Genomic DNA, 24,886 nt, shown 5'->3' with positions numbered 1-24,886 from the left:
CATCTCAGTTGTCCTCGTTTTTCAAGGACCGTAACTTCCCCCCCTCGGTGGTCGAGAACGCCCTCAACCGTGTCTCCCACATCTCCCGCACCTCATCCCTCACACCCCGTCCACGCAATAAGAACCAAAAAAGAATCCCCCTCGTCCTCACGTACCACCCCACCAACCTCCGGATCCAACGCATCATCCTCCGACACTTCCGCCATCTGCAATCCGACCCCACCACCAAAGACATCTTTCCCTCCCCACCTTTATCTGCTTTCCGGAGGGACAACTCTCTCCGTGACTCCCTTGTCCGCTCCACACTCCCCTCCAGCTCCACCACACCCGGCACTTTTCCCTGCAACCGCAGGAAGTGCTACACCTGCCCCCATACCTCCTCCCTCACCCCCATCCCAGGCCCCAAGAAGACTTTCCACATCAAGCAGATGTTCACCTGCACATCTGCCAATGTGGTATACTGCATCCGCTGTACCCGGTGTGGCTTCCTCTACATCGGGGAAACCAAGCGGAGGCTTGGGGACCGCTTTGCAGAACACCTACGCTCGGTTCGCAATAAACAACTGCACCTCCCAGTCGCGAACCATTTCAACTCCCCCTCCCATTCCTCAGACGACATGTCCATCCTGGGCCTCCTGCAGTGCCACAACAATGCCACCCGAAGGTTGCAGGAACAGCAACTCATATTCCGCTTGGGAACCCTGCAGCCCAATGGCATCAATGTGGATTTCACAAGTTTCAAAATCTCCCATCCCCCTACCGCATCCCAAAACCAGTCCAGCTCGTCCCTGCCTCCCTAACCTATTCTTCCTCCCACCTATCCCCTCCTCCCACCTCAAGCCGCACCTCCATCTCCTACCGACCAACCTCATCCCGCCCCCTTGACCTGTCCGTCCTCCCTGGACTGACCTATCCCCTTCCTAACTCCCTACCTACACTCACCTTTACTGGCTCCATCCCTGCCTCCTCGACCTGTTTGTTTCCTCTCCACCTATCCTCTCCTCTATCCCTCTTCTATCCGCCTCCCACTCTCTCCCTATTTATTTCAAAACCCCCTTCCCCTCCCCCTTTTCTGATGAAGGGTCTAGGCCCGAAACGTCAGCCTCTCTGCTCCTATGATGCTGCTTGGCCTGCTGTGTTCATCCAGCCCTGCACCTTGTTGTCTCAAAGAGTTGATAATGATCTGGCTAGGAAGGTGAATAGTTGTTAATGGGGATAGTTAGTGACTAACAACAGGTGGTGTGTAACAGCAGGCTATGTAGTAACAAGGCCTGGTGTGTGGGGTAGGGGGCTGGGACATGGGAGAGTTTAGGCCCTAAAATTATTGAACTCAATTTGAGTCCAGAAGGCTGCAGGGTCCCCAAGCAGAAAATGGTGTGTTGTTCTTCCAGCTTGCGCTGAGCTTCGCTAGAACACTGCAGCAAGCCAGAGATAGAGATCTTGGCCAGGGAACAGGGTGGTGCGTAAAAGTGGCATTTGCTGCAGTGGTCTAGTGAAGCTAAAACACAAGCTAGAAGAACAACACCTTATTTTCTGCTTACTTTTTCTCATGTAATGGAAGTTGTTATTAGGATTGTAAATTTGATTCAAGCAACAGCCCTTCAGCACCACATATTTAAGCCCTTACTCAACAAACTGTTGCTGCTTACGGTGAACTATTCCTTCATGTTGATGTGAGATGATTAAGTCAAGAGCTTGACACCATCTAGGAAAATACAGCCCATTTATGGCACCACATCCACAAACATCCAGTCTCTCCACCAATGACACTCAGTAGCAGCAGTGAGTAGCATCTACAACATGCACTGCAGAAATTCACCAAAGATTGTTAAACAGCACCTTCCAAACCTATGACCACTTCCATCTAGAAGGACAAGGGCAGCAGATACATAGGAACACCATCACCTGCAGGTTCACTCCCAGCCATTCATCATCCTGACTTGGAAATGTACCACCGTTCCTTCAGCGTTGCTGGATCAAAGTCCTGGAACTCCCTCCCTTACGGCATTGTGGGTCTACCTAGACAAGGATTGCAGTGGTTCAAGAAGGCAGCTCACCAACACCTTCTCAAGGGCAATTTGGAACAGGCAAAAAAGGCTGGCACAGCCACATAGTGACACCTATGTCCCACAAGTGAATAAAAAAAGTTGACATAACGTCCTGCAAAGAGTTTTAGATCTGATGTCCGAGATCATCGCTTTTCTTAACTCAAGGAATGAAATATGCAGTGAGCTGTCAGACAATGGATGGTTGCTCAATTTTGAGTAAATTACAGATGAAATGTGAAACCTGAATGAGCTGAACCATGAGCTGCAGGGAAAGGACAGAGACAGCACATTTGATCACATCTGTAAACGTATTCAAATTGTAACTGGTCTGTGGTCCGCCTAATTTAAAAAAAATAAAATTTTGCAATGCTTCGAAGTCTGGAGAAAAACTAGAAAAATGTCAAAGACAGAAAAAAATAGTTCTACTTGGAAAACCTCTGTGCACACCTGAGGAACTTAGCAGAGGAATTCAACAGGCGATTTCAGGAATTAAGTGTAGTGGAACAAATCATTATGTTTGTCTCAAATCCATTCCCTCAAGTAGATATTGGTGGGTTGATTACCAAATTCCATCAGCTGTTTGATTTACAAAGCAGTGGAATAGATGTGGAGATAGTTACTCTGCAAAATGATGTTGAGTTGAAAATAAGATCAAGGTACAGTGACTTCGGGCGACTCGGAAACAAGAGAAAAATATTCTCATCCTGTGGTTTTAAAGTGAAAGTTTACTTTGTGTTGTCTAGTGTCTCTAAAACAAGTTAGACAACTCCGACCAGAATGTTATGTATGTATTTCCCCAAGTGTCCCACAATACTGAAGCGGTCAAATCACTACGAACAGTACCAATTAAAAACAGTCCCAACTTTATTTGGAAACTAGTTACAATAATCTTTAATACTAAACATACTGTCTCTAATCCTAGATAACAACGTGGAGAGCTGGATGAACACAGCAGGCCAAGCAGCATCATAGGAGCAGGCGCTCGGTTCGCAATAAACAACTGCACCTCCCATTCCTCAGATGACATGTCCATCCTTGGCCTCCTGCAGTGCCACAACGATGCCACCCGAAGGTTGCAGGAACAGCAACTCATATTCCGCTTGGGAACCCTGCAGCCCAATGGTATCAATGTGGATTTCACAAGCTTCAAAATCTCCCCTCCCCCTACCACATCCCAAAACCAGCCCAGCTCGTCCCCGCCTCCCTAACCTGTTCTTCCTCCCACCTATCCCCTCCTCCCACTTCAAGCCGCAACCCCATTTCCTACCTACTAACCTCATCCCGCCCCCTTGACCTGTCCGTCCTCCCTGGACTGACCTATCTCCTCCCTACCTCCCCACCTACACTCACCCTTACTGGCTCCATCCCAGCCTCTTTGACCTGTCTGTTTCCTCTCCACCTATCTTCTCCTCTATCCATCTTCTATCCGCCTCCCCCTCTCTCCCTATTTATTTCAGAACCCCCTTCCCCTCCCCCATTTCTGATGAAGGGTCTAGGCCCGAAACGTCAGCTTTCCTGCTCCTATGATGCTACTTGGCCTGCTGTGTTCATCCAGCTCTACACCTTGTTATCTCAGATTCTCCAGCATCTGCAGTTCCTACTCTCTCTAATCCTAGTCAGCCCCTTAAGTTTACAATACTTTCTGAATATCTTGTAGATTTGCACAGAGGGTCTCTCTCTCTCTGTCTCTGTGGGACTGCAAAGCTGCTTTCTCTATTCCTCCGTCTCTCCAGACAGTCAGTGGGTCTCCACTTTTTGCCATGCTGGTCTCCTCAGAGGATTCAAAGGGGTTCAAGAGGGCGGTCTGCAAGTGAATCCTGTATTTGTACCTTTTAGATGGTTTTTTGGAACTTTCTATAGTTCTGGCCAATCAGGGAGACACATTTAATAGTTTGAAACATTGTCAATCATTTGGATGGCTTGCTACTGTTCGTTTCTTCGTGCAGCAGGACCTGGTGCCTGTCTGTCTGGGCCCCCTGTTGTTCAGTAGATAAGTTGTTGGTATATCTGTCCAGGATAACTGTTGCCTTTTACATTGGTGCTTATGTCATTAGCACCTAGCTGCTGTGTTTGTACTGTGTCTGGTGTGTGGGTTTTGTGATTTCAGAATTTTACTTGGCCAATATACCCAGCACCCCTTGCTGTTGAGCCAACTTAGCAATCCCTGTGTTTTAGCAGCCAGGAGGTAGCAACGTTGGTTCCACATCCCCCAGTGAGAATGCAGACCCAGACTTCCAGGTTTTGGAATTATATAGCACTAAAAATAAACTGTTTATTCTAATATTTTCTTTGTGGTAGATGCAGGGCTGCACTTAAATTCAAAAAGTTATCTGCTGCTTTAAAAAAGTTTGAGACCACTGTTGCAGAGGGGTTTTCATGAAGGTGGCTCATTGCCACATGCAGTGAACAAATTTTTAAAAACTTTTAAGAAGTCAGAAGTTCTAGGCACCAACAAGATTCAAAACAGAAATTGAGTTAAAGGAAAAAGCTGTGGTTTGAAAACACTTATGACGTAGGGAGAAGAAAGAGCATTTTGTAAGTCTCTCTCCCAGTTTCACCCAGATATCTGCCACTCACCAGAAAACATCTTGGCCAACCCCGATGCATTGGCCATTACAATTAGACTCATCCACACCCAGTATTGCTCAAATTTCAAATTCAATAGACTAGTTTATATTTAATAACAGAGCTTCAGCAACAACCTCACCTTTTCCTTTCCCTCCACACTAGCTCGCTGTCTCAGCCATGGCCCTCAACTTTACACTCCTGCCCTCCCTACCACAGTAGCAGCAGTGTGCATCATCTACAAGATGCATGACAGAAGTTCACCAAGTCTCCTTTGACAGCACCTTTCAGACCCACAATCATTACCATCTGGAAGGACAAGGGCAGCAGATAGAAGGGAAAACCACCATGTAAGTTCTCTTCTAAGCCAATCACCATCCTGAGTTGGAAATATATCATTGCTCCTTTACTGTCACTGGGTCAAATTCCTGGAACTCCCTCGCCAATAACATTGTGGGTTTATCCTATACCAAATGGACTGCAGTGGTTCAAGAAGACAATTCACCACCACTTTCTCAAGGGCAACCAGGAAAAGGCAATAAATGCTGGCCCAGCCACTGATGCCCAAATCCCCAAATGTGAAGAAAAGGAATAAAGTCTAATTGATTAATCTTAGTGATCTGGAAAGTTCCAGAGCCTATCAATATATTTTGGTTGAAAGAATCATTTATTGACAGATGACTCCATAGTGACTGCTACTGTCTGGGACAAATTAAATAAAAAGTAAATTCCTTTGTTCTCCAGAGAAAGAGAGGGGTCACATTGCCAAAAATCAAATCTTAAAACTGAACCCCAGCTTAATTGCAAAGTTATGAATGTGCAATGAAATCGCACTAAGTCAAATTGAGGTAAAGGACACTCCTCTTGTGGTGATGTCTTCATCCATGCTGCCAGCAGAATGGAAAATCCATTAGTTGGACCCTCATGATCAGCCAAAGTTCCAGCCTGGTAGATCCAGATGAGCCAAATCTGTGCATGCTTATCATATGACTGTGCTAGACAATAGAAAAGAAGCTATGCCAACCTGGAGGGTGAAATCACAGGTAAAGTTTTGTTACTGGATGGCTGGACCCATTCATAACCACGCACACACTGTTTTCTATGCAGCCAGAGGGTGGCAGTTATGGCAGCAATGACAAATTATTGGCTGCAAACTGGGCAGACACCTGGCAAATGAATTTCAATTCCAAGAAATACAAGGTAATACAGTTTGGTAGAAGAAATATGGAAAGACAAAATAGGCTCAATGGTACAACTTTGAACAGAGTACAGGAGCAAAGGGACTGAGGAGTTCACATGCATAATTCTCTGAAGGTGGCCAGGTAAATTGAAACAGTTGTTAAGAAGACTTATAGCATCCTTGGGTTTATAAATAGAAGCACAGAATATAGAAGCAAGGAAATGATGCTATACCTCTACAAATCATTGGTCAGACTACATTTGGAGCATTGTGTTCAGTTCTGGGCACCTTATTTAAGGAAGGACATTATAGACCTGGAAAAAGTGCAAAGGAGATTTACTAGAATGACACCAGGAATGAGGGATTTTAGATTCAAGGAAAGATTAGAGAAATTGGGCTCCTGACGATAGGAGGCTGGCGACAAACAAGTACATTATCCTGCCATTCAGGGCTGGTGGCAGGAGCAGCGAGGTCATTCTCCCAGCATTCACGGCCGGCGGCAGCGACAGCAATCGTGAATGGCAGCACCGCTGACAGCAGACTCTACAAGATGGCAGCACTGGCAAAGCAACATCTGCAGCCAAAGCAGGACTCGTGGCACGGTGGCACCCTGCCTGGCAGCAGAGACAGGGTCTCTTAGTTCCAGGGTAAGTGTGGGTTCAGTGGCATTAGCAAAGTGGTCCAGCAGTGAAGAGGTGGCACCTAAAGTGGGGCAACTTCTACATTGGTGGTTCAGGTGCAGGTGGTGGAGGTCTCCCTGGAAGCCTAGGTGCCAGCATGAACTGGATCGGAAAGACTGATATTCTGGACTTTTCACTTCCTTATTTTTAGGATTTATTCCTATGACCTATAATGTTGGACTATTTGTTTCTTTACTTTTCTAATTTTTTTTGTTTCCTAAGAATTTGATCTTGAGTATCTGTACCTTTATACTTAAGATGGCGCTGTAATGTGGCGATTGTAAACTTTTTACTGTACTCATTTGAGTACGTGTCACAATAAAACTAATTCAATTCAATTCAATTATTCTCCTTGGAGCAGAAAAGATTAAACGGTGACCTTATTGAGGTGTTCAAAATTACGTAAAGAAAGATATTCTGTTTCCACTAGTTGGTATGTCAATAACTAGAGATCACAATTTCAAGATCGTCAGCAACAGAGCAAGGAGTATATTGAAGAGAAACTTCTTTACTCAAGAGTGTTATTAGGATTCTGAATGCGCTGCATGGGAGAATGTGGAGGTGGGTTCCATAAGAGATTTCAAAAGAGAGCTGGATATATATTTGAAAGTGATGAATTTAGAGAGCTATGGAGATAGGGCTGGAGAATGGGGCAACTGGGTAGCTCTTTTGGGAGCTGTTACTGTCACAATGGGCCAAATTGTCTCAGTCCGTTCTGTAAAATTATATGGTTCAATTATTCTATTGTTTGTAATAGCTGAAATCCCAGCACTGATTTCTGCTAACTTGAAAATATCTAATTTATGTCTACTTTTTTCTCTATCCCATGCATCCTCCATATCCACTTTCCCAATATCTACCATGTTTATAGACTAGTAATCCAACGGCACAGACTAATGGTCGGAGGACATGGGTTCAATATCCCATGGCAGTTCTGCAATCTGAATTCAATTGATTAATAAATCTAGATTGATAAATTAGTCTCAGGAACACTGACAGTGAAAATATCAGATTCTCTCTTTCTGTACTGTACATTCTATGATTCTATAAATGCATTTGAATCTAGAAGAATAATATCCACAAGGGAACAGGTCTGTTTTTTAATTTATTTTTATTCATTCATGGGAGGAAGGCATTGCTGGCTAGGCCAGCATTTACTGCCCATCCCTAATTGCCCATAGGGCAGTTATGAGTCAACCACATTGCTGTGGAGTCCACATTGTCTGGAGTCACATGTAGGCCAGATCAGGTAAAGATGGCAGTTTCCTTCCCTAAAGGAAAATAGTGAACCAATTGGGCTTTCCCCCAGCAACCAGCAATGGATTCATGGTCATCATTAGACGCTTAATTCCAGATATTTCTTGAATTCAAATTCCACCAGCTGCAATGGTAGGATTCAAACCCAGGTCCCCAGGACATTGCCTGGTTCTCTGGATTAACAGTCCAATGATAATACTATTAGGGCATTGCCTCCCCATTGCCACAAATTAACCAAGAAGATGGGTGAATGATAAAGGGGGTCCAAATCATCCTTCCTCACCCTGGAGCTTAGCAATTTGGGGTGTCCCATGTGGAACCATAACAAACTGGGGAGACAACCCAGAGTTTGGGTGTAACAACAGTGTAGCAGTGTCTTCTTCTACAAAAATCCTAACAATTCACCGAGGCTCCTCAGACAACACCATCCAAACCCACAACCTCTACCATCTACCATCAACCTCTACCAAGAAGGACAGCTGATGTATGGGAATACCATCATACAATCCTAACTTGGAACAGTATCACCATTCCTTCAAAAACCTGGAACCCCTTAAAAACAGAACTGTGGGTGTACCTACACCACGTGGATGCCAGTGGTTCAAGAAGGCAAATAACCACATATGAAGGATAATTAAGGATGGACAAAAAATGCTATGAATGAAAACAAAAAAAACTCCTGAAAATTTATATCCCTTTTCTGAGGTTTTGACCAATTGTCTTGATATCCCTTTTAGTAGCTCAATGTCATTTATTTTGTCTGGTTATTGATCCTATGGGAAGCCTTGTGATGTTTCACAATGCATGGTTGCCATATAAATGTAAGTTGTTTTATTATCGTTGATTACTTAGTAGTGATGAAATGATTATAGGTTAGACGCTCCTTTTTGGTTTCGTGGGCATTTTAAAGGGGACTGTTTTAAAGGAGAATGTTGTTCGTTAAACCTTTTTTTTTAAAAATTGGTGAAGTGATACCGAAATAGAAGACAGAATGATTTTTCCATTACAGTTGAGATAATGCACAATGAAACCATGGTCTTTTTTGGCTGTGTCTGCGTCCTATTGCGCACCTGCAAACAAAGGTGGATAAGATTTGCCAAACGCTTTTCTGTAGAATTAAAATGGAAGGCCGTGCCCCCTTTAAAAGTCCGAATGCAGCATCTCTGTTCAGAGGACGTTATGATTTTACTGAACAAATTCTAATTAATTCCCCCGCGCCTCCAACAGCTCTCGCAATACCGCCCGAAATCCCGTATTTTCTTTGTGCTGCCAACGACTTTAACAAAAAAAATGTCATGCAAACAGCTCGCAGACACACAAAGGTGCCGGATTGGACACTTTTAACTGGTGCATAGAAAATCGAGCGAATGCTGAGGTGTCAGATGCTCTTTGAATTTAGATCTAAGCGAGGGCCTTTTTATTCTCTCCCTCTCTCTTTCCGGATTCGTGCTGGTGATAAATCTTAGCACGATGTTGACGTAGGAGGCAGCAGTGGGGGGAAGGCTGACGTGCAGTCGGTGTTTAATATACCGAAGCTGCGTATTGAACGTCAGGACCGGAGCCGCTAGTGCACAGGCAGCTTCTCGTGGGCAGTGAGAGCCGCGCACAGCCGCAATGACAAGCATCCAGAGCCCGCCCGCGAGCTGATCTGCAGCCGGCAAGACACATCCATTTCCTCACAACCCCGCTACGGATCCCAGCAGCACGGTGCTGGGCCGGAGCTTCATCTCTTTTTTTAAAAAAATCACACGCACACACAGAAAACTGGAGTTTATTTTTTCGCAAGATCAGGAGAGAGAAGTCGGAGGAGCCAGAAAAAGAAACATCTTTTCAATTTCTGTTGCCATCGTGCAGCAGCTTCTTCGAAGATTGTGCGGTCACCTGCGAATTAATACTTTTGTTAAGCTGACAGACGTTTCCTTATTCTATGGATGGGATTTTAAAAATGATTTTATTCTAACGTATATGAGCTGCGTCAAACAGCATTTTTTGTTCTTCGCGTTGATCATTCTACTTTTGAATACGGTTATTTGAAAGGTTTCTCTTCTGAAGAAAACTCTTGTCGATTCTCCAAGAGATGGCTACCCTGCTTCGAAAAATTGGTCTAATTCGCCTCCACGATCGAGACACGGATGGTGCAAAACACCAAGGCTCCCGCAAGGCGCCTAAAAGCAGCAGCCAGAAAAACGCCAACAAGCAGTGCAACTCTTCAAGCAACGAGAGCATCCTGCTCCAGTCTGACCACCACCACCACTACCACAATAACCATCAGCAGCAACACAGCCACAAGAGATCCGAGCAACCACCCTCCTCCACCAAGGACAGCAACAAGGACAAGCAGCAGGCCGGCAGCAAGGTGCCCCCGGCCGGCAGCACCAGCAGCAGCTCCATCCCCGGGCAACCCCCCAACAAGCAACATTGCGCTCAGGTCCGCAGCCGCAGGCTCATGAAGGAGCTGCAGGACATCCGCAAACTGACCGATCACTTCATCAGTGTGGAGCTGGTGGAGGACAACCTCTTCGAGTGGAATGTCAAGCTGCTGCAGGTGGATAAGGACTCGGCGCTGTGGCAGGACATGAAGGAGACAAGCACCGAGTGCATCCTGCTCAATCTCAACTTTCCGGATAACTTCCCCTTCTCCCCGCCCTTCATGAGGGTGCTGAGCCCCCGGCTGGAGAACGGCTACGTGCTGGACGGAGGGGCCATCTGCATGGAGCTGCTAACCCCGCGGGGTTGGTCCAGCGCCTACACTGTCGAGGCAGTCATGAGGCAGTTTGCAGCTAGCCTGGTCAAGGGACAGGTAAGGGTTGACACACATATATCTCCCACTGCAAGGAATCAACAAAACGTATAGTTGTAATAGATATACGTAAGACCAACTTTCTCTTATTTTGCCCGGTTACACGCAAGTACATCTTGCATTAAAACATTCGTTGTAGGTACTCAGTGTATTGCTGTTTATCAAACCTCAGACTTGCAGATGTGAGTAATAACCTCATGCCAGGTATGGGTTTGCCAGATGCCCACATGCAAGCTATCCTTTGATCAGTCATGTAAAAATATTGATGAGTTTACTAGGAAGCAACCAAGTCTTGCTTCATAATGCAGGCATATTTATTAGAATGAACACTATTTGACTGAATTTTATTACCTTATAATTTATTTTACTTTGAAGATGCAAATGCAGGAGGGTTACTTGATCTAGGAATTAATGTAATTTTGCAATTTAACGATGATTGAGGAGTGAATGCAGATGTTTTTCATACAAATGATTTAATGTGTACAAATTCACCAATTGTAAATATAATTTCTTAGACGATTAAAATATTAGCTGTTACATGCTCTTACTGTTTTTGTAGTGTGTTAATGAAGGCTGAATCTAGTACAGTTTGATAGATGTGCTATTTGGCACACCTCATTGCATTTCCCTCCCTAAATTCCACTGCCTGTTTACTTCACTCTGCTCCTTTAGCAAAAACCTCGATCCTGTCTTTAGCTGGCTTTTTGTTTATACTTCATAACAAAATCTTCCTTAAGGACCCTGTATTCACCTATCAGTGAACTGTCTGGCATGTCTCATGCTTATGGTGCAAACTGTGTAGTAGTACCAGTGAAAAAAGAACACAACTTTCAGTCTAGCTCTAAGTAAATAACACCCACAGTGAAATAGAAAACATTGATTTTACTTTTATATTATATCAGTTGAAGTAACAAAAATTATATTGCACATGTATAATTAGATTGATACATGTGAAGATCTTGTTCCTTCCTGCTATTTAATAAATATTTAAATGTTGTCTTAATTAATTATAGCTTAGGGCAACACTCTAGTCCAACGTAAGTCAAAAGTAGGACTACTAATTATTGTTAGCAACTGAAAATGGAAACAAAACATTTTTAACCAATTACATTTTCTTTTTCCCACTGAACTCAACAATATTATCCAGTTCAACTCTGGGATACTTGTATCTGAAATTTCAGAGGACAGACAAGTGACCAGGTTTAAAATACAACTTTCTATCAAAAGGCAAAAACTACGCAGATAGCATTTAATTTTACCAGTTAATTGATAGCATGTGGCAAGTGCCAGTTAAAATTTGATGTGAATGATGTTAATTATGCAACCTTGTTAAACTAGCAAAAATACAGTAGTTGTCCTCATATGCTAAGTCAATATTTACTAGTTTAAGTTTATGCGTCACCTCACGGGATTTCGGACAATAGCCCCCTTTCCCAATTATTAGATGTACAAATGGATGAGACACCAAGTAAAGTTACAGTATGTTTGACGTTCAGATACATTTTTTTTAAAAAACTCATTAGCTACATTTCATCCAGAAAAGCAAGGATCATTTTTAGCACAACAGTAGACTTACAACTCTAGATCTCATAATATTGTTTTATCAAAAACAGTAAGATTGTTAAAACTGCACCAGGCCTCAGCTGGACCACAGCTAACATACGAGAATGGGACCAACTAGCATGATTTCTTGTATTCTTCAGATTCACAGAGCATAGATAAATTGTTGTCCAGATGTCACTGTCCTGTTCAATTTTCTTGCAAAACTATTGATTATTATTAGATTGTGACAGAGACTGTAATGGAATTATTTTGCTGCCATATAATTACTGATAAGAGCCATTAAAAGGAGGAGAATAGGGTATTTGGACAAAGGACAAAGAGTTAGTTTCACAATTATCTGCTTTTCCACAAAAGAAAATTCGTATCTTGAATTATTCAGATTGTTTTCCCAGAAGAGCCATGAGCTGTTGCTGTATTACCAGACTAGCAGAAGTGAAGTCCTACATTCAGCTAATAGTTAAATCATCCGAGAGAGAGAGAGAGAGAAAGAAAGATGATGGAATTTGTTGCAAGTAAATTTGTCTAGAAATAATCTGGTCCAACTTCCCTCTATTTACCAACTGCTAGAGTGGAGGAAGAAACACAGTTAACATACAAGATCAATGGTCTTTCATCCAAAGTAGAAAATGTTAGAAACATATGGCAAATGTTTAAGAAAGTATAAAGACAGAGAAAGGAATAAGACAGGAAAACAAAGACCTGTCAGCTGGACTTGCTGAGTTTCTCCAGCATTTTCTGTTTAATTTCAGATTTCAGCATCCACATCATTTTGCTTTAAGTAGAAGTCTCCGACAGCATGGAGTGGTGAGTTATTAGAAAACAGAATTGATATGGTGCAAGGAGAAGTGAAACGATCGTGGAATAAGTATGGAAACAAAAGACGTGTCTAGCGAATGTGTAAATGGAAATAAGGCAATCATTGCCTACATCTGATCACATTTCTCAGACAATACTTACCAATGCTCCAAGTATTATCCAACTAAAGTCCACACAAGTTTAACTTCACTTCTTTGCTTCTTATTTCTGCCCCTCTAGGAGTAAAATGCAATTCTTTGTTTACCGTTTGGTAGCATTTATAGCTAACTTCAATGATGCTGTATCCCCAGATATTTATTCCACTATCATTTTTATACACTTAAGTTTATTTTTAATTCAGGCAACATGCTCTCCTTCCTATGTTGAAAACCCTATCTATTAAATATCAAAGTAATATTTAAGTCATCAGCAGCGGTCCTTTCCCAGAATCAAGGACACAGCAGGCAGAAGTCCCAGCTTCTGAAAGCTGCTGGCCAGTCAGACACTGGCAGTATCAATTGCAGACATTACCAGTGGAAATGATGGCGCCCACAACCCCTTGTTGGGACCTGACTGACTGACCATGCAAACCCAATCACTTACCTAGGTTGTGGAACCTCCTTCACGGTGACTGCTGCTGGCCAACTGCAGTCCCAAGAGCAACCACCATTCCCAGTGGTGCTGTTGTGACTGAAGAGTTCGCAGCCCTCCGATTGCAGAGACTCTTGGAGGCAGCATCCGCATCATTAAAGGGGCTGAAACCCTTCTACCAGACTGTCAGTTGTCTGATGACCTGTATGACCTATGACTTGTATCATATGACTTGTATCTTCTGAAGATAGCCATTAATGGATTTACTACTAGCTTTCTGGCCAACCATTAGGATTGTGACCACTGCCATTTAATAAAGCCTATGTTTTTGCTTTCTATTGAAGTACCTTTTTTTGATGCCAGTGGGAGTTCTTACTCTGATCACTGACTAACTTGGAGACTGCTGCATTGTCACTGATGCCCTTCTTAGTTAAGTATTGAGCTGAGGCTCCATTTACTTTTTTTGATGGCAAGATGAAGAAAGCAGAAAGTTGTGAGTTTCCTTCTCAGAATCGTAATGTAAAATCTTAATTATTAAAAGTAGTTGCACTGATTATTCTTGTTATTCGGCTGTGTACAAACAGATGCCAAGTTTACCTACAATAAAATCACATGGCAATGCAAATATTCTTGAAATTGTTCTGCTTTTTTCTTTGAACTCCTTGGAGGTTTTGCCATCAATTCTTTTCTAAAAATGCAGTGATGTTTAATAGCTTTCAATTTCTTTTTATGAAGTGAGACTTTTTTTGTAATTCTGTGCTTTCTCGGTAAGTACCTATATATTCAGGGAATTAGCTGTGGCCTAATTGTGAAGAGCGTTTGAGCTAACATATGCACAGCTAAATTACAAAAAATAATGAAGCACAGCTGGTTAATGGGTGTGTCTACCAATGTTAATATGGCTGTCTTGCATTGTCAGGATTAGAAACCTTCTGCTATTCAGTTCCTGCTAGTACCTCAACAATACTCCCTGCTTAAAGAGTAACATTTTAAATTCAAGACAAAATAATCAAATAGAAGAGTGTTAAAATTCATAACAGTTTGGAACAGTTTTTAAGAGGGTGCAAATGGGGCAAGTAGTCCATTTATGACTAAACATAGTATCTCAAAAAAATAATTACTATCACAGTTGTAAGGCAGAATGAGCTTGTTAAAAACTGCAAATCTAACATATTGCAATTTTCATTGGAGAATCATAGAGTGGGGCACTTAAAAGCAATCACCTTAACTTGATTAAATGTGGAAAAATTGTAGACACTCGCTGGATCATATTTTAGTTAATTAAATAAAAACAAGAAACAAAGCATCTGGGCAATCTCATAGCACAGGTATTGGAGAACTTACCTCAACCAGAATCTACCAAATTAAAGTCAAAAATGGCTATACCTGCCTAATTATCATAGGTACTGAAGTAATGTCGCAGGAATAGCTCCACTAGACGATTACATGTTAGAATCTTGGGCAGTCATACAAATTGGCCTGCATCTGATTGTAAGCATATCTCACCAGTTCTGAGTGAGGTAGCTCAGTGAAATTATTTGCTACATAATGGGACTTAATGTTTTGTACCAGAGCAGGAAGAAATACTTGTCAAAACGTATCCATAAGTAATCTAGACCTTTATTTAAAACAATGTAAAATAGACTGAAAGATAACCTGGTAGGATATATATGGGACAAGATTTTGTTTAATTATTGTCATTGGCGTCAATGTCACTGTGAACAGTAATACTACCTTAAGGTTAAAGGTCTGTTTACTCCATTTCAACACAATAAATAATAGCATTAGTAGTTGGATATTTAAATTTTGATTGGCTTTATCATGAGTATTTCTAAATTATCTTGAAACTCTCTTCATTCTCATGCATAATTATCAAGTTAGTTTGGAACCCATCAGATCGGAGAATTCATACATTAATGTTATTTATACCACTGATATGGATTTCTACACCAACGTTATCTCTATCAGGGAACTGAGACCTAGGGATTAGCAATTTAGTCATAGAGGTCAACAGCACTGAGCAAAGGCCCGTCACCCCATTGTTTCCACGCCAGTCAAAAACAACCATCTAACTATTCTAATTTAAACTTACTGTTGTAGATTCTTGACTGCACTGTAATTCTAATGCTGTGCATATCTTTAACTCCCCCTCAACTAGCATAGCAAGGACAATGCACATTGTCATTTTATTTTTCTTGAGGAAGAGGACAGGAATAGATACCACAAATCATCTGCTAAACTAAAACAGTTGTGTCATATTTAGTGTTGTCACTTGTGAGCTAAACCTCCTACTAATGAAAATTAGCAATCCACTCAGATGGTTGGCCAACTAACATGACAGTTATAAAGCTTATCCAATTCCTTCATCCCTCTGTAATGCCTGGTTCTTTTTAAGACAGTAATGTTCTTCATCTGATAGGTATATCAAATATTAAATATTTACAACACAAGGGAGGTTTTAAAAATTTCACTTTAATCTCCACATGCATAATATATTACACTATATTTGACTTCCTGAGATGCTTAGAGTGATCTCTTTTGTAAACAAAAGCAACTACCATTTGAGATCTAGCATGTTTGGCTAGTTTTATAAAATCATGGGAATACAGGTTGCAACAAAATATTCCCATCCTTCCTCTGCCCCATTATGCATACAGTATTTTAACAATTAAGGCATACAGAAATCAAATGTGTAGAAGTAATTTCACATGTATTGAATGATGCGGGTTTTGGGTGAAGGAGTTCTTTATCTTTTTTTTATTCATACTTGCAATGTGAACACTGCTGGCACGACCAGCATTTATTATGATGTTAATTCCAACTCAGAGTAAAGTGCCTTTAAACTATCTGCTGGTACTAATAAAAATAATGGTATAGTAAGTTATTCATAGAACACAGAACTTTACAGCGCAGTACAGGCCCTTCGGCCCTCGATGTTGCGCCGACCTGTGAAACCAATCTGAAGCCCATCTAACCTAAACTATTCCATTATCATCCATATGTTTATCCAATGACCATTTAAATGCCCTTAAAGTGGGCGAGTCTACTATTTTTGCAGGCAGCACGTTCCACGCCCTTACTACTCTCTGAGTAAAGAACCTACCTCTGACATCTGTCCTATATCTATCACCCCTCAATTTAAAGCTATGTCCCCTCGTGCTAGCCATCACCATCTGAGGAAAAAGCCTCCAACTGTCCACCCTATCTAATCCTCTGACCATCTTGTATGTCTCTATCAAGTCACCTCTTAACCTTCTTCTCTCTAACGAAAACAGCCTCAAGACCCTCAGCCTTTCCTCATAAGACCTTCCCTCCATACCAGGCAACATCCTGGTAAATCTCCTCTGCACCCTTTCCAATGCTTCCACATCCTTCCTATAATGCGGTGACCAGAACTGTACGCAATACTCCAAGTGCGGCCGCACCAGAGTTTTGTACAGCTGCAACATGACCTCATGGCTCCGAAACTCAATCCCTCTACCAATAAAACCTAACATACTGTACGCCTTCTTAACAACGCTATCAACCTGGGTGGCAACTTTCAGTGATCTATGCACATGGACACCGAGATCTTTCTGCTCATCCACACTACCAAGAATCTTACCATTAGCCCAGTACTCTGTATTCCTGTTACTCCTTCCAAAGTGAATCACCTCACACTTTTCCGCATTAAACTCCATTTGCCACCTCTCAGCCCAGCTCTGCAGCTTATCTATGTCCCTCTGTAACCTGCAACATCCTTCCGCACTATCCACAACTCCACCGACTTTGGTGTCATCCGCAAATTTACTAACCCATCCTTCTACGCCCTCATCCAGGTCATTTATAAAAATGACAAACAGCAGTGGCCCCAAAACAGATCCTTGAGGTACACTACTAGTAACTGAACTCCAGGATGAACATTTCCCATCAACCACCACCCTCTGTCTTCTTACAGCTAGCCAATTTCTGATCCAAACCGCTAAATCACCCTCAATCCCATGCCTCCGTATTTTCTGCAATAGCCTACCATGGGGAGCCTTATCAAACGTTTTACTGAAATCCATATACACCACATCAACCGCTTTACCCTCATCCCTGTTTGGTCACCTTCTCAAAGAACTCAATAAGGTTTGTGAGGCACGACCTACCCTTCACAAAACCGTGTTGACTATCCCTAATCAAATTATTCCTTTCTAGATGATTATAAATCCTATCTCTTATAATCCTTTCCAACACTTTACCCACAACCGAAGTAAGGCTCACTGGTCTATAATTACCAGGGTTGTCTCTACTCCACTTCTTGAACAAGGGGACAACATTTGCTAGTCTCCAGTCTTCTGGCACTATTTCTGAAGACAATGACGACATAAAGATCAAAGCCAAAGGCTCTGCAATCTCCTCTCTAGCTTCCCAGAGAATCCTAGGATAAATCCCATCCGGCCCAGGGGATTTATCTATTTTCACACCTTCCAGGAATTGCTAACACCTCCTCCTTATGAACCTCAATCCCGTCTAGTCTAATAGACTGTATCTCAGTATTCTCCTCGACTACATTGTCTTTTTCCTGTGTGAATACTGACGAAAAATATTCATTTAGCACCTCTCCTATCTCTTCGGACTCCACGCACAACTTCCCACTACTGTCCTTGACTGGCCCTAATCTGACTCTAGTCATTCTTTTATTCCTGACATACCTATAGAAAGCTTTAGGGTTTTCCTTGATCCTACCTGCTAAAGACTTCTCATGTCCCCTCCTGGCTCTTCTTAGCTCTCTCTTTAGGTCCTTCCTGGCTAACTTGTAACTCTCAAGCGCCCTAACTGAGCCTTCACGCCTCATCTCTACATAAGCCTCCTTCTTCCTCTTGACAAGAGATTCAACTTCTTTAGTAAACCACAGTTCCCTCACTCGACCACTTCCTCCCTGCCTGACAGGTACATACTTCTCAAGGACACGCAGTAGCTGTTCCTTGAACAAGCTCCACATTTCAATTGTGCCCAGCCTCTACAGTTTCCTTCTCCATCCTATGCATCCTAAATCTTGCCTCATCACCTCATAATTCAAGAAACACATTCACGATCCAAAGGTTAAATTGCTGTGAACACTTCTAAGAAATTATATGTAGACTAAATAATCAGGTTAAAAACAGGCAAATGTGTAACATTGTAACAAAAACAGACAAATTCAGCAGGAATCGAAAGAAGGATATTGTTGAGTGAAAATTATATTAATTCTACAAATCAATACCTCTTGCCTATGTTACAGCAGTGTATTTTGAATTTAGTCATTTAAGTACTTCATTGAGGACCCAAATCATATAACAAATAGAGCTGCACCAGTTCCTTTCCTCTCTGATCTTACAGTGTTAAATTTATTCAGATTTCTGAATTGCCTTGATTACATGGGGTATGGAATCAATTTTGAACATGATTATGGAAGGGATTTTCAAAACTCAGTACAAATATTAACTCTTCTTGTTTGTAGAGTTTCAAAATTTGTGACATGAGGAGCAATGGTTTACTGAGGGTCTAAGATCAAGATCAGCACACACTTCTGCATTCTTTCTCTCTGATCAGTTTGCACATGTCTGAGGTTAGGGTGCCACGCATATTTATTCATTCACGGAATGAGGGGGTCGCTGGCCAGGCAGCATTTATTGCCTATCCCTAATCGTCCAGAGGGAAGTTAAGAGTCAACCATATTGCTGTGGGTGTGCAGTCACATGTAGGCCAGACCAGGTGAGGATGGTAGTTTCCTTCCTTAAGGGCATTAGCGAACCAGATGGGTTTTTCCCCAACCATCGGCAATGGATTTGTGATCATCGTTAGACTCTTAATTCCAGATATTTATTGAATTCAAATTTCACCATCTGCTTTGGCAGGATTCAAGCCCAGGTCCCTAGAACATTATCTGGGTCAACAATCCAGCAGCAATACCGCTAGGCTATCACCTTCCCCTTTCAACAAAGTGAAGGATGTAGCTCTGTAAATCAACACCTGGCCACAGTCAAGTGCTGTATAAGGGATGAGGGATCTGAAAATGAGGAAGTGTGGTGGAGGCAGGTTCAATCGAAGAATTTAAGAGAGCATCGGATGATTATTTGGATCGAAAAAATGTGCAAAGGTGTGGGGATAAAGCAGAGGTTTATAATAATGATGCTAGTTTAAAGAGCTGGTACAGGCATGATGGGCTGAATGGTCTGCTTTTATGCCATAGCAATTCTGTGATAAACATCTGTGTTGCGATAGTTTTGCATATCTCCATTTGACTTTCTCACTTCAAGTCAACATGAATATCTATGCCTAGGACTTTCAAGACCATCAACTTTGCCAATGTATAATTGCATAACCTTACATCCAGGGTCATGTATTCATATCTACTGAAGTCTACTTGGCTGCATTACATGTAGAAGAATTCAGCTACATACTATTTTCCCTACATCATTCATTGAAGGTGTCAAAATTTTCCTGTTCATCAGCAACAGCATCCTATGGCAAGGCGAGAAGAAAAGAGAGCATGATTAATGAGAATGAGGGAAATAATTAGCCTCAGCCAAGTGCCCTGAAGCACACTTGCTATTATTTTATATTTCGTTCACCTGCTGCTAATTGAGTACCTCTGACAATGGTTCTCATCTGCTCCAGAGGAATGGAATAACATCTCTGAACAGATTGATAAGGAAAATACCTAGTCAGCTATTGCAGTTGTGCTCTTGTGGCGCAGTGGTAGTGTGAAACCAGGAGACCCAGTTTCAAGTCCCACATACTCCAGAGGTGTGTCTGAAAGGGCTCTTGTGGTGCAGTAGTAATGTCCCTACCTCTGGAGCAGGTGGGACTTGAACCCAGATTTTCTGACCTGAAGGTGTTTCATAACATGTCTGAACAGGTTGATTGAAACACCTAGACAGCCATTGGTATCTGACACATATGTTCGTTAAGACTGACAGCAATCCATTTGACAAGAATATCACAAATAACTTTATCAACTGCTGCAGCACAATTTTACGATCAACCCTGTGAGAAGCCTTTGAAAGATCTGTTGTAATTCTTGAACTAGGTCCCAGCTCATTGGAACATTTACTAAGAAAGTTCACAGCATCAACCAAACAAACAGTGGATTCTCCATTTTCCAGTCCAGCTGACACACTGATGAAAGTCAAGGAGATGATCCATATGTGATGTAACCACTTAGTCAAGAACATCTCTGCAATCTGAGAGAAGTAGTCTATCAAGAAGATGGATACGTTAGACCAATGTTGATGGTTGCCACTTGGGCATTGAAACAAATACTTTTGCTTCTATTGATAGGGAACTACTCCCTCAGCAAAGGAAGTATTCGAGACCTTGTGTGGCTGTGGGAGTTTTGTATGGCATTAGTTTGGGTACCTAATGTCAGTTCTGTGATACCAAACAGGGTGCTGGAAAAACTCAGCAGGTCTGGCAGCATCTATAGTGAGAAAAACAGTTAACCTTTTGAGTCTGATATGACTTTTTTTAGAATTTCTGCAGAATCCAGATGTGTGATAGTGTGTGTCCACAGTGCAAAAATTAGTGTGTCTTGGTATTAATTGATTCTTTGGGGTAAACTCTATTAAAATGTCAAACTCAGACCACATACAACATGGAGCCCACAAACCCAAGTTACTCCTTGTCCTACTCATCTAGCAACAACTGAGCTGCTGAATGTTAAATGCATTTTTAATGGATAATGATCAGCTGGGAGAATTAACACTTCTCTTAACATTAAAATGTAAGTTAAAGAAATTTCTCAGCTGTAGAGTAAATGAACTTAGATACAGACTTGAAAAACAAAATTCATCTTGTGCACAACAACATCCTTTGAACTCCATCCACCTCCATGCGACTGTCTGATCCTGAACAAGCTATTTGCAATCTTGGTGTCATATTTGACCCCATCTTCAACTTCCGACCACATATCCATACTATTACTAAGATTAGAATGACAGCAATCCATTTGACAAGAATATCACAAATAACTTGTGATACTAAGATTACCTGAACATCACCTGCTGAAACCTTTATCCATGCCTTTCTTTCCTCCAGAAGCAATTACACCCATGTCTACCTAGAATACTCCTCCTCCCACCCACCTTCCTGCAAAAATGCTATCCCCTATTCCCAATTCCTTCGCCTCTGCCGCATCTGCTCCCAGGATGAGGCATTCCACTCCCGTACATCTCAGTTGTCCTCGTTTTTCAAGGACCGTAACTTCCCCTCCTCGGTGGTTGAGAACGCCCTCAACCGTGTCTCCCACATCTCCCGCACCTCATCCCTCACACCCCGTCCACGCAATAAAAACCAAAAAAGAATCCCCCTCGTCCTCACGTACCACCCCACCAACCTCCGGATCCAACGCATCATCCTCCGACACTTCCGCCATCTGCAATCCGACCCCACCACCAAAGACATCTTTCCCTCCCCACCCTTATCTGCTTTCCGGAGGGACAACTCTCTCCGTGACTCCCTTGTCCACTCCACACTCCCCTCCAGCTCCACCACACCCGGCACTTTTCCCTGCAACCGCAGGAAGTGCTACACCTGCCCCCATACCTCCTCCCTCACCCCCATCCCAGGCCCCAAGAAGACTTTCCACATCAAGCAGATGTTCACCTGCACATCTGCCAATGTGGTATACTGCATCCGCTGTACCCGGTGTGGCTTCCTCTACATCGGGGAAACCAAGCGGAGGCTTGGGGACCGCTTTGCAGAACACCTACGCTCGGTTCGCAATAAACAACTGCACCTCCCAGTCGCGAACCATTTCAACTCCCCCTCCCATTCCTCAGACGACATGTCCATCCTGGGCCTCCTGCAGTGCCACAACAATGCCACCCGAAGGTTGCAGGAACAGCAACTCATATTCCGCTTGGGAACCCTGCAGCCCAATGGCATCAATGTGGATTTCACAAGTTTCAAAATCTCCCATCCCCCTACCGCATCCCAAAACCAGTCCAGCTCGTCCCTGCCTCCCTAACCTATTCTTCCTCCCACCTATCCCCTCCTCCCACCTCAAGCCGCACCTCCATCTCCTACCGACCAACCTCATCCCGCCCCCTTGACCTGTCCGTCCTCCCTGGACTGACCTATCCCCTTCCTAACTCCCTACCTACACTCACCTTTACTGGCTCCATCCCTGCCTCCTCGACCTGTTTGTTTCCTCTCCACCTATCCTCTCCTCTATCCCTCTTCTATCCGCCTCCCACTCTCTCCCTATTTATTTCAAAACCCCCTTCCCCTCCCCCTTTTCTGATGAAGGGTCTAGGCCCGAAACGTCAGCCTCTCTGCTCCTATGATGCTGCTTGGCCTGCTGTGTTCATCCAGCCCTGCACCTTGTTGTCTCAAAGAGTTGATAATGATCTGGCTAGGAAGGTGAATAGTTGTTAATGGGGATAGTTAGTGACTAACAACAGGTGGTGTGTAACAGCAGGCTATGTAGTAACAAGGCCTGGTGTGTGGGGTAGGGGGCTGGGACATGGGAGAGTTTAGGCCCTAAAATTATTGAACTCAATTTGAGTCCAGAAGGCTGCAGGGTCCCCAAGCAGAAAATGGTGTGTTGTTCTTCCAGCTTGCGCTGAGCTTCGCTAGAACACTGCAGCAAGCCAGAGATAGAGATCTTGGCCAGGGAACAGGGTGGTGCGTAAAAGTGGCATTTGCTGCAGTGGTCTAGTGAAGCTAAAACACAAGCTAGAAGAACAACACCTTATTTTCTGCTTACTTTTTCTCATGTAATGGAAGTTGTTATTAGGATTGTAAATTTGATTCAAGCAACAGCCCTTCAGCACCACATATTTAAGCCCTTACTCAACAAACTGTTGCTGCTTACGGTGAACTATTCCTTCATGTTGATGTGAGATGATTAAGTCAAGAGCTTGACACCATCTAGGAAAATACAGCCCATTTATGGCACCACATCCACAAACATCCAGTCTCTCCACCAATGACACTCAGTAGCAGCAGTGAGTAGCATCTACAACATGCACTGCAGAAATTCACCAAAGATTGTTAAACAGCACCTTCCAAACCTATGACCACTTCCATCTAGAAGGACAAGGGCAGCAGATACATAGGAACACCATCACCTGCAGGTTCACTCCCAGCCATTCATCATCCTGACTTGGAAATGTACCACCGTTCCTTCAGCGTTGCTGGATCAAAGTCCTGGAACTCCCTCCCTTACGGCATTGTGGGTCTACCTAGACAAGGATTGCAGTGGTTCAAGAAGGCAGCTCACCAACACCTTCTCAAGGGCAATTTGGAACAGGCAAAAAAGGCTGGCACAGCCACATAGTGACACCTATGTCCCACAAGTGAATAAAAAAAGTTGACATAACGTCCTGCAAAGAGTTTTAGATCTGATGTCCGAGATCATCGCTTTTCTTAACTCAAGGAATGAAATATGCAGTGAGCTGTCAGACAATGGATGGTTGCTCAATTTTGAGTAAATTACAGATGAAATGTGAAACCTGAATGAGCTGAACCATGAGCTGCAGGGAAAGGACAGAGACAGCACATTTGATCACATCTGTAAACGTATTCAAATTGTAACTGGTCTGTGGTCCGCCTAATTTAAAAAAAATAAAATTTTGCAATGCTTCGAAGTCTGGAGAAAAACTAGAAAAATGTCAAAGACAGAAAAAAATAGTTCTACTTGGAAAACCTCTGTGCACACCTGAGGAACTTAGCAGAGGAATTCAACAGGCGATTTCAGGAATTAAGTGTAGTGGAACAAATCATTATGTTTGTCTCAAATCCATTCCCTCAAGTAGATATTGGTGGGTTGATTACCAAATTCCATCAGCTGTTTGATTTACAAAGCAGTGGAATAGATGTGGAGATAGTTACTCTGCAAAATGATGTTGAGTTGAAAATAAGATCAAGGTACAGTGACTTCGGGCGACTCGGAAACAAGAGAAAAATATTCTCATCCTGTGGTTTTAAAGTGAAAGTTTACTTTGTGTTGTCTAGTGTCTCTAAAACAAGTTAGACAACTCCGACCAGAATGTTATGTATGTATTTCCCCAAGTGTCCCACAATACTGAAGCGGTCAAATCACTACGAACAGTACCAATTAAAAACAGTCCCAACTTTATTTGGAAACTAGTTACAATAATCTTTAATACTAAACATACTGTCTCTAATCCTAGATAACAACGTGGAGAGCTGGATGAACACAGCAGGCCAAGCAGCATCATAGGAGCAGGCGCTCGGTTCGCAATAAACAACTGCACCTCCCATTCCTCAGATGACATGTCCATCCTTGGCCTCCTGCAGTGCCACAACGATGCCACCCGAAGGTTGCAGGAACAGCAACTCATATTCCGCTTGGGAACCCTGCAGCCCAATGGTATCAATGTGGATTTCACAAGCTTCAAAATCTCCCCTCCCCCTACCACATCCCAAAACCAGC

General features: G+C 42.8%; 1 protein-coding gene across 1 annotated transcript in view; it reads left to right on the top strand.

Moving 5' to 3' along the window:
- Positions 1-9,236: 9,236 nt before the first annotated feature.
- ube2ql1 (ubiquitin-conjugating enzyme E2Q family-like 1) overlaps positions 9,237-24,886 on the top strand; it is a 52,140-nt gene continuing 36,490 nt past the window's right edge. The window contains exon 1 of the mRNA XM_020534298.2: positions 9,237-10,530. Within this exon, the coding sequence (XP_020389887.1) occupies positions 9,808-10,530 (723 nt within the window). The 5' untranslated portion in view covers positions 9,237-9,807. The remainder of the gene's footprint in view (positions 10,531-24,886) is intronic.

Source organism: Rhincodon typus, chromosome 2, assembly GCF_021869965.1.
Source record: "Rhincodon typus isolate 14 chromosome 2, sRhiTyp1.1, whole genome shotgun sequence".
Classification (NCBI taxonomy): Eukaryota; Metazoa; Chordata; class Chondrichthyes; order Orectolobiformes; family Rhincodontidae; genus Rhincodon; species Rhincodon typus.
Note: the sequence above shows the minus strand (reverse complement) of the source record. Positions and strands in the feature narration are given on the sequence as shown.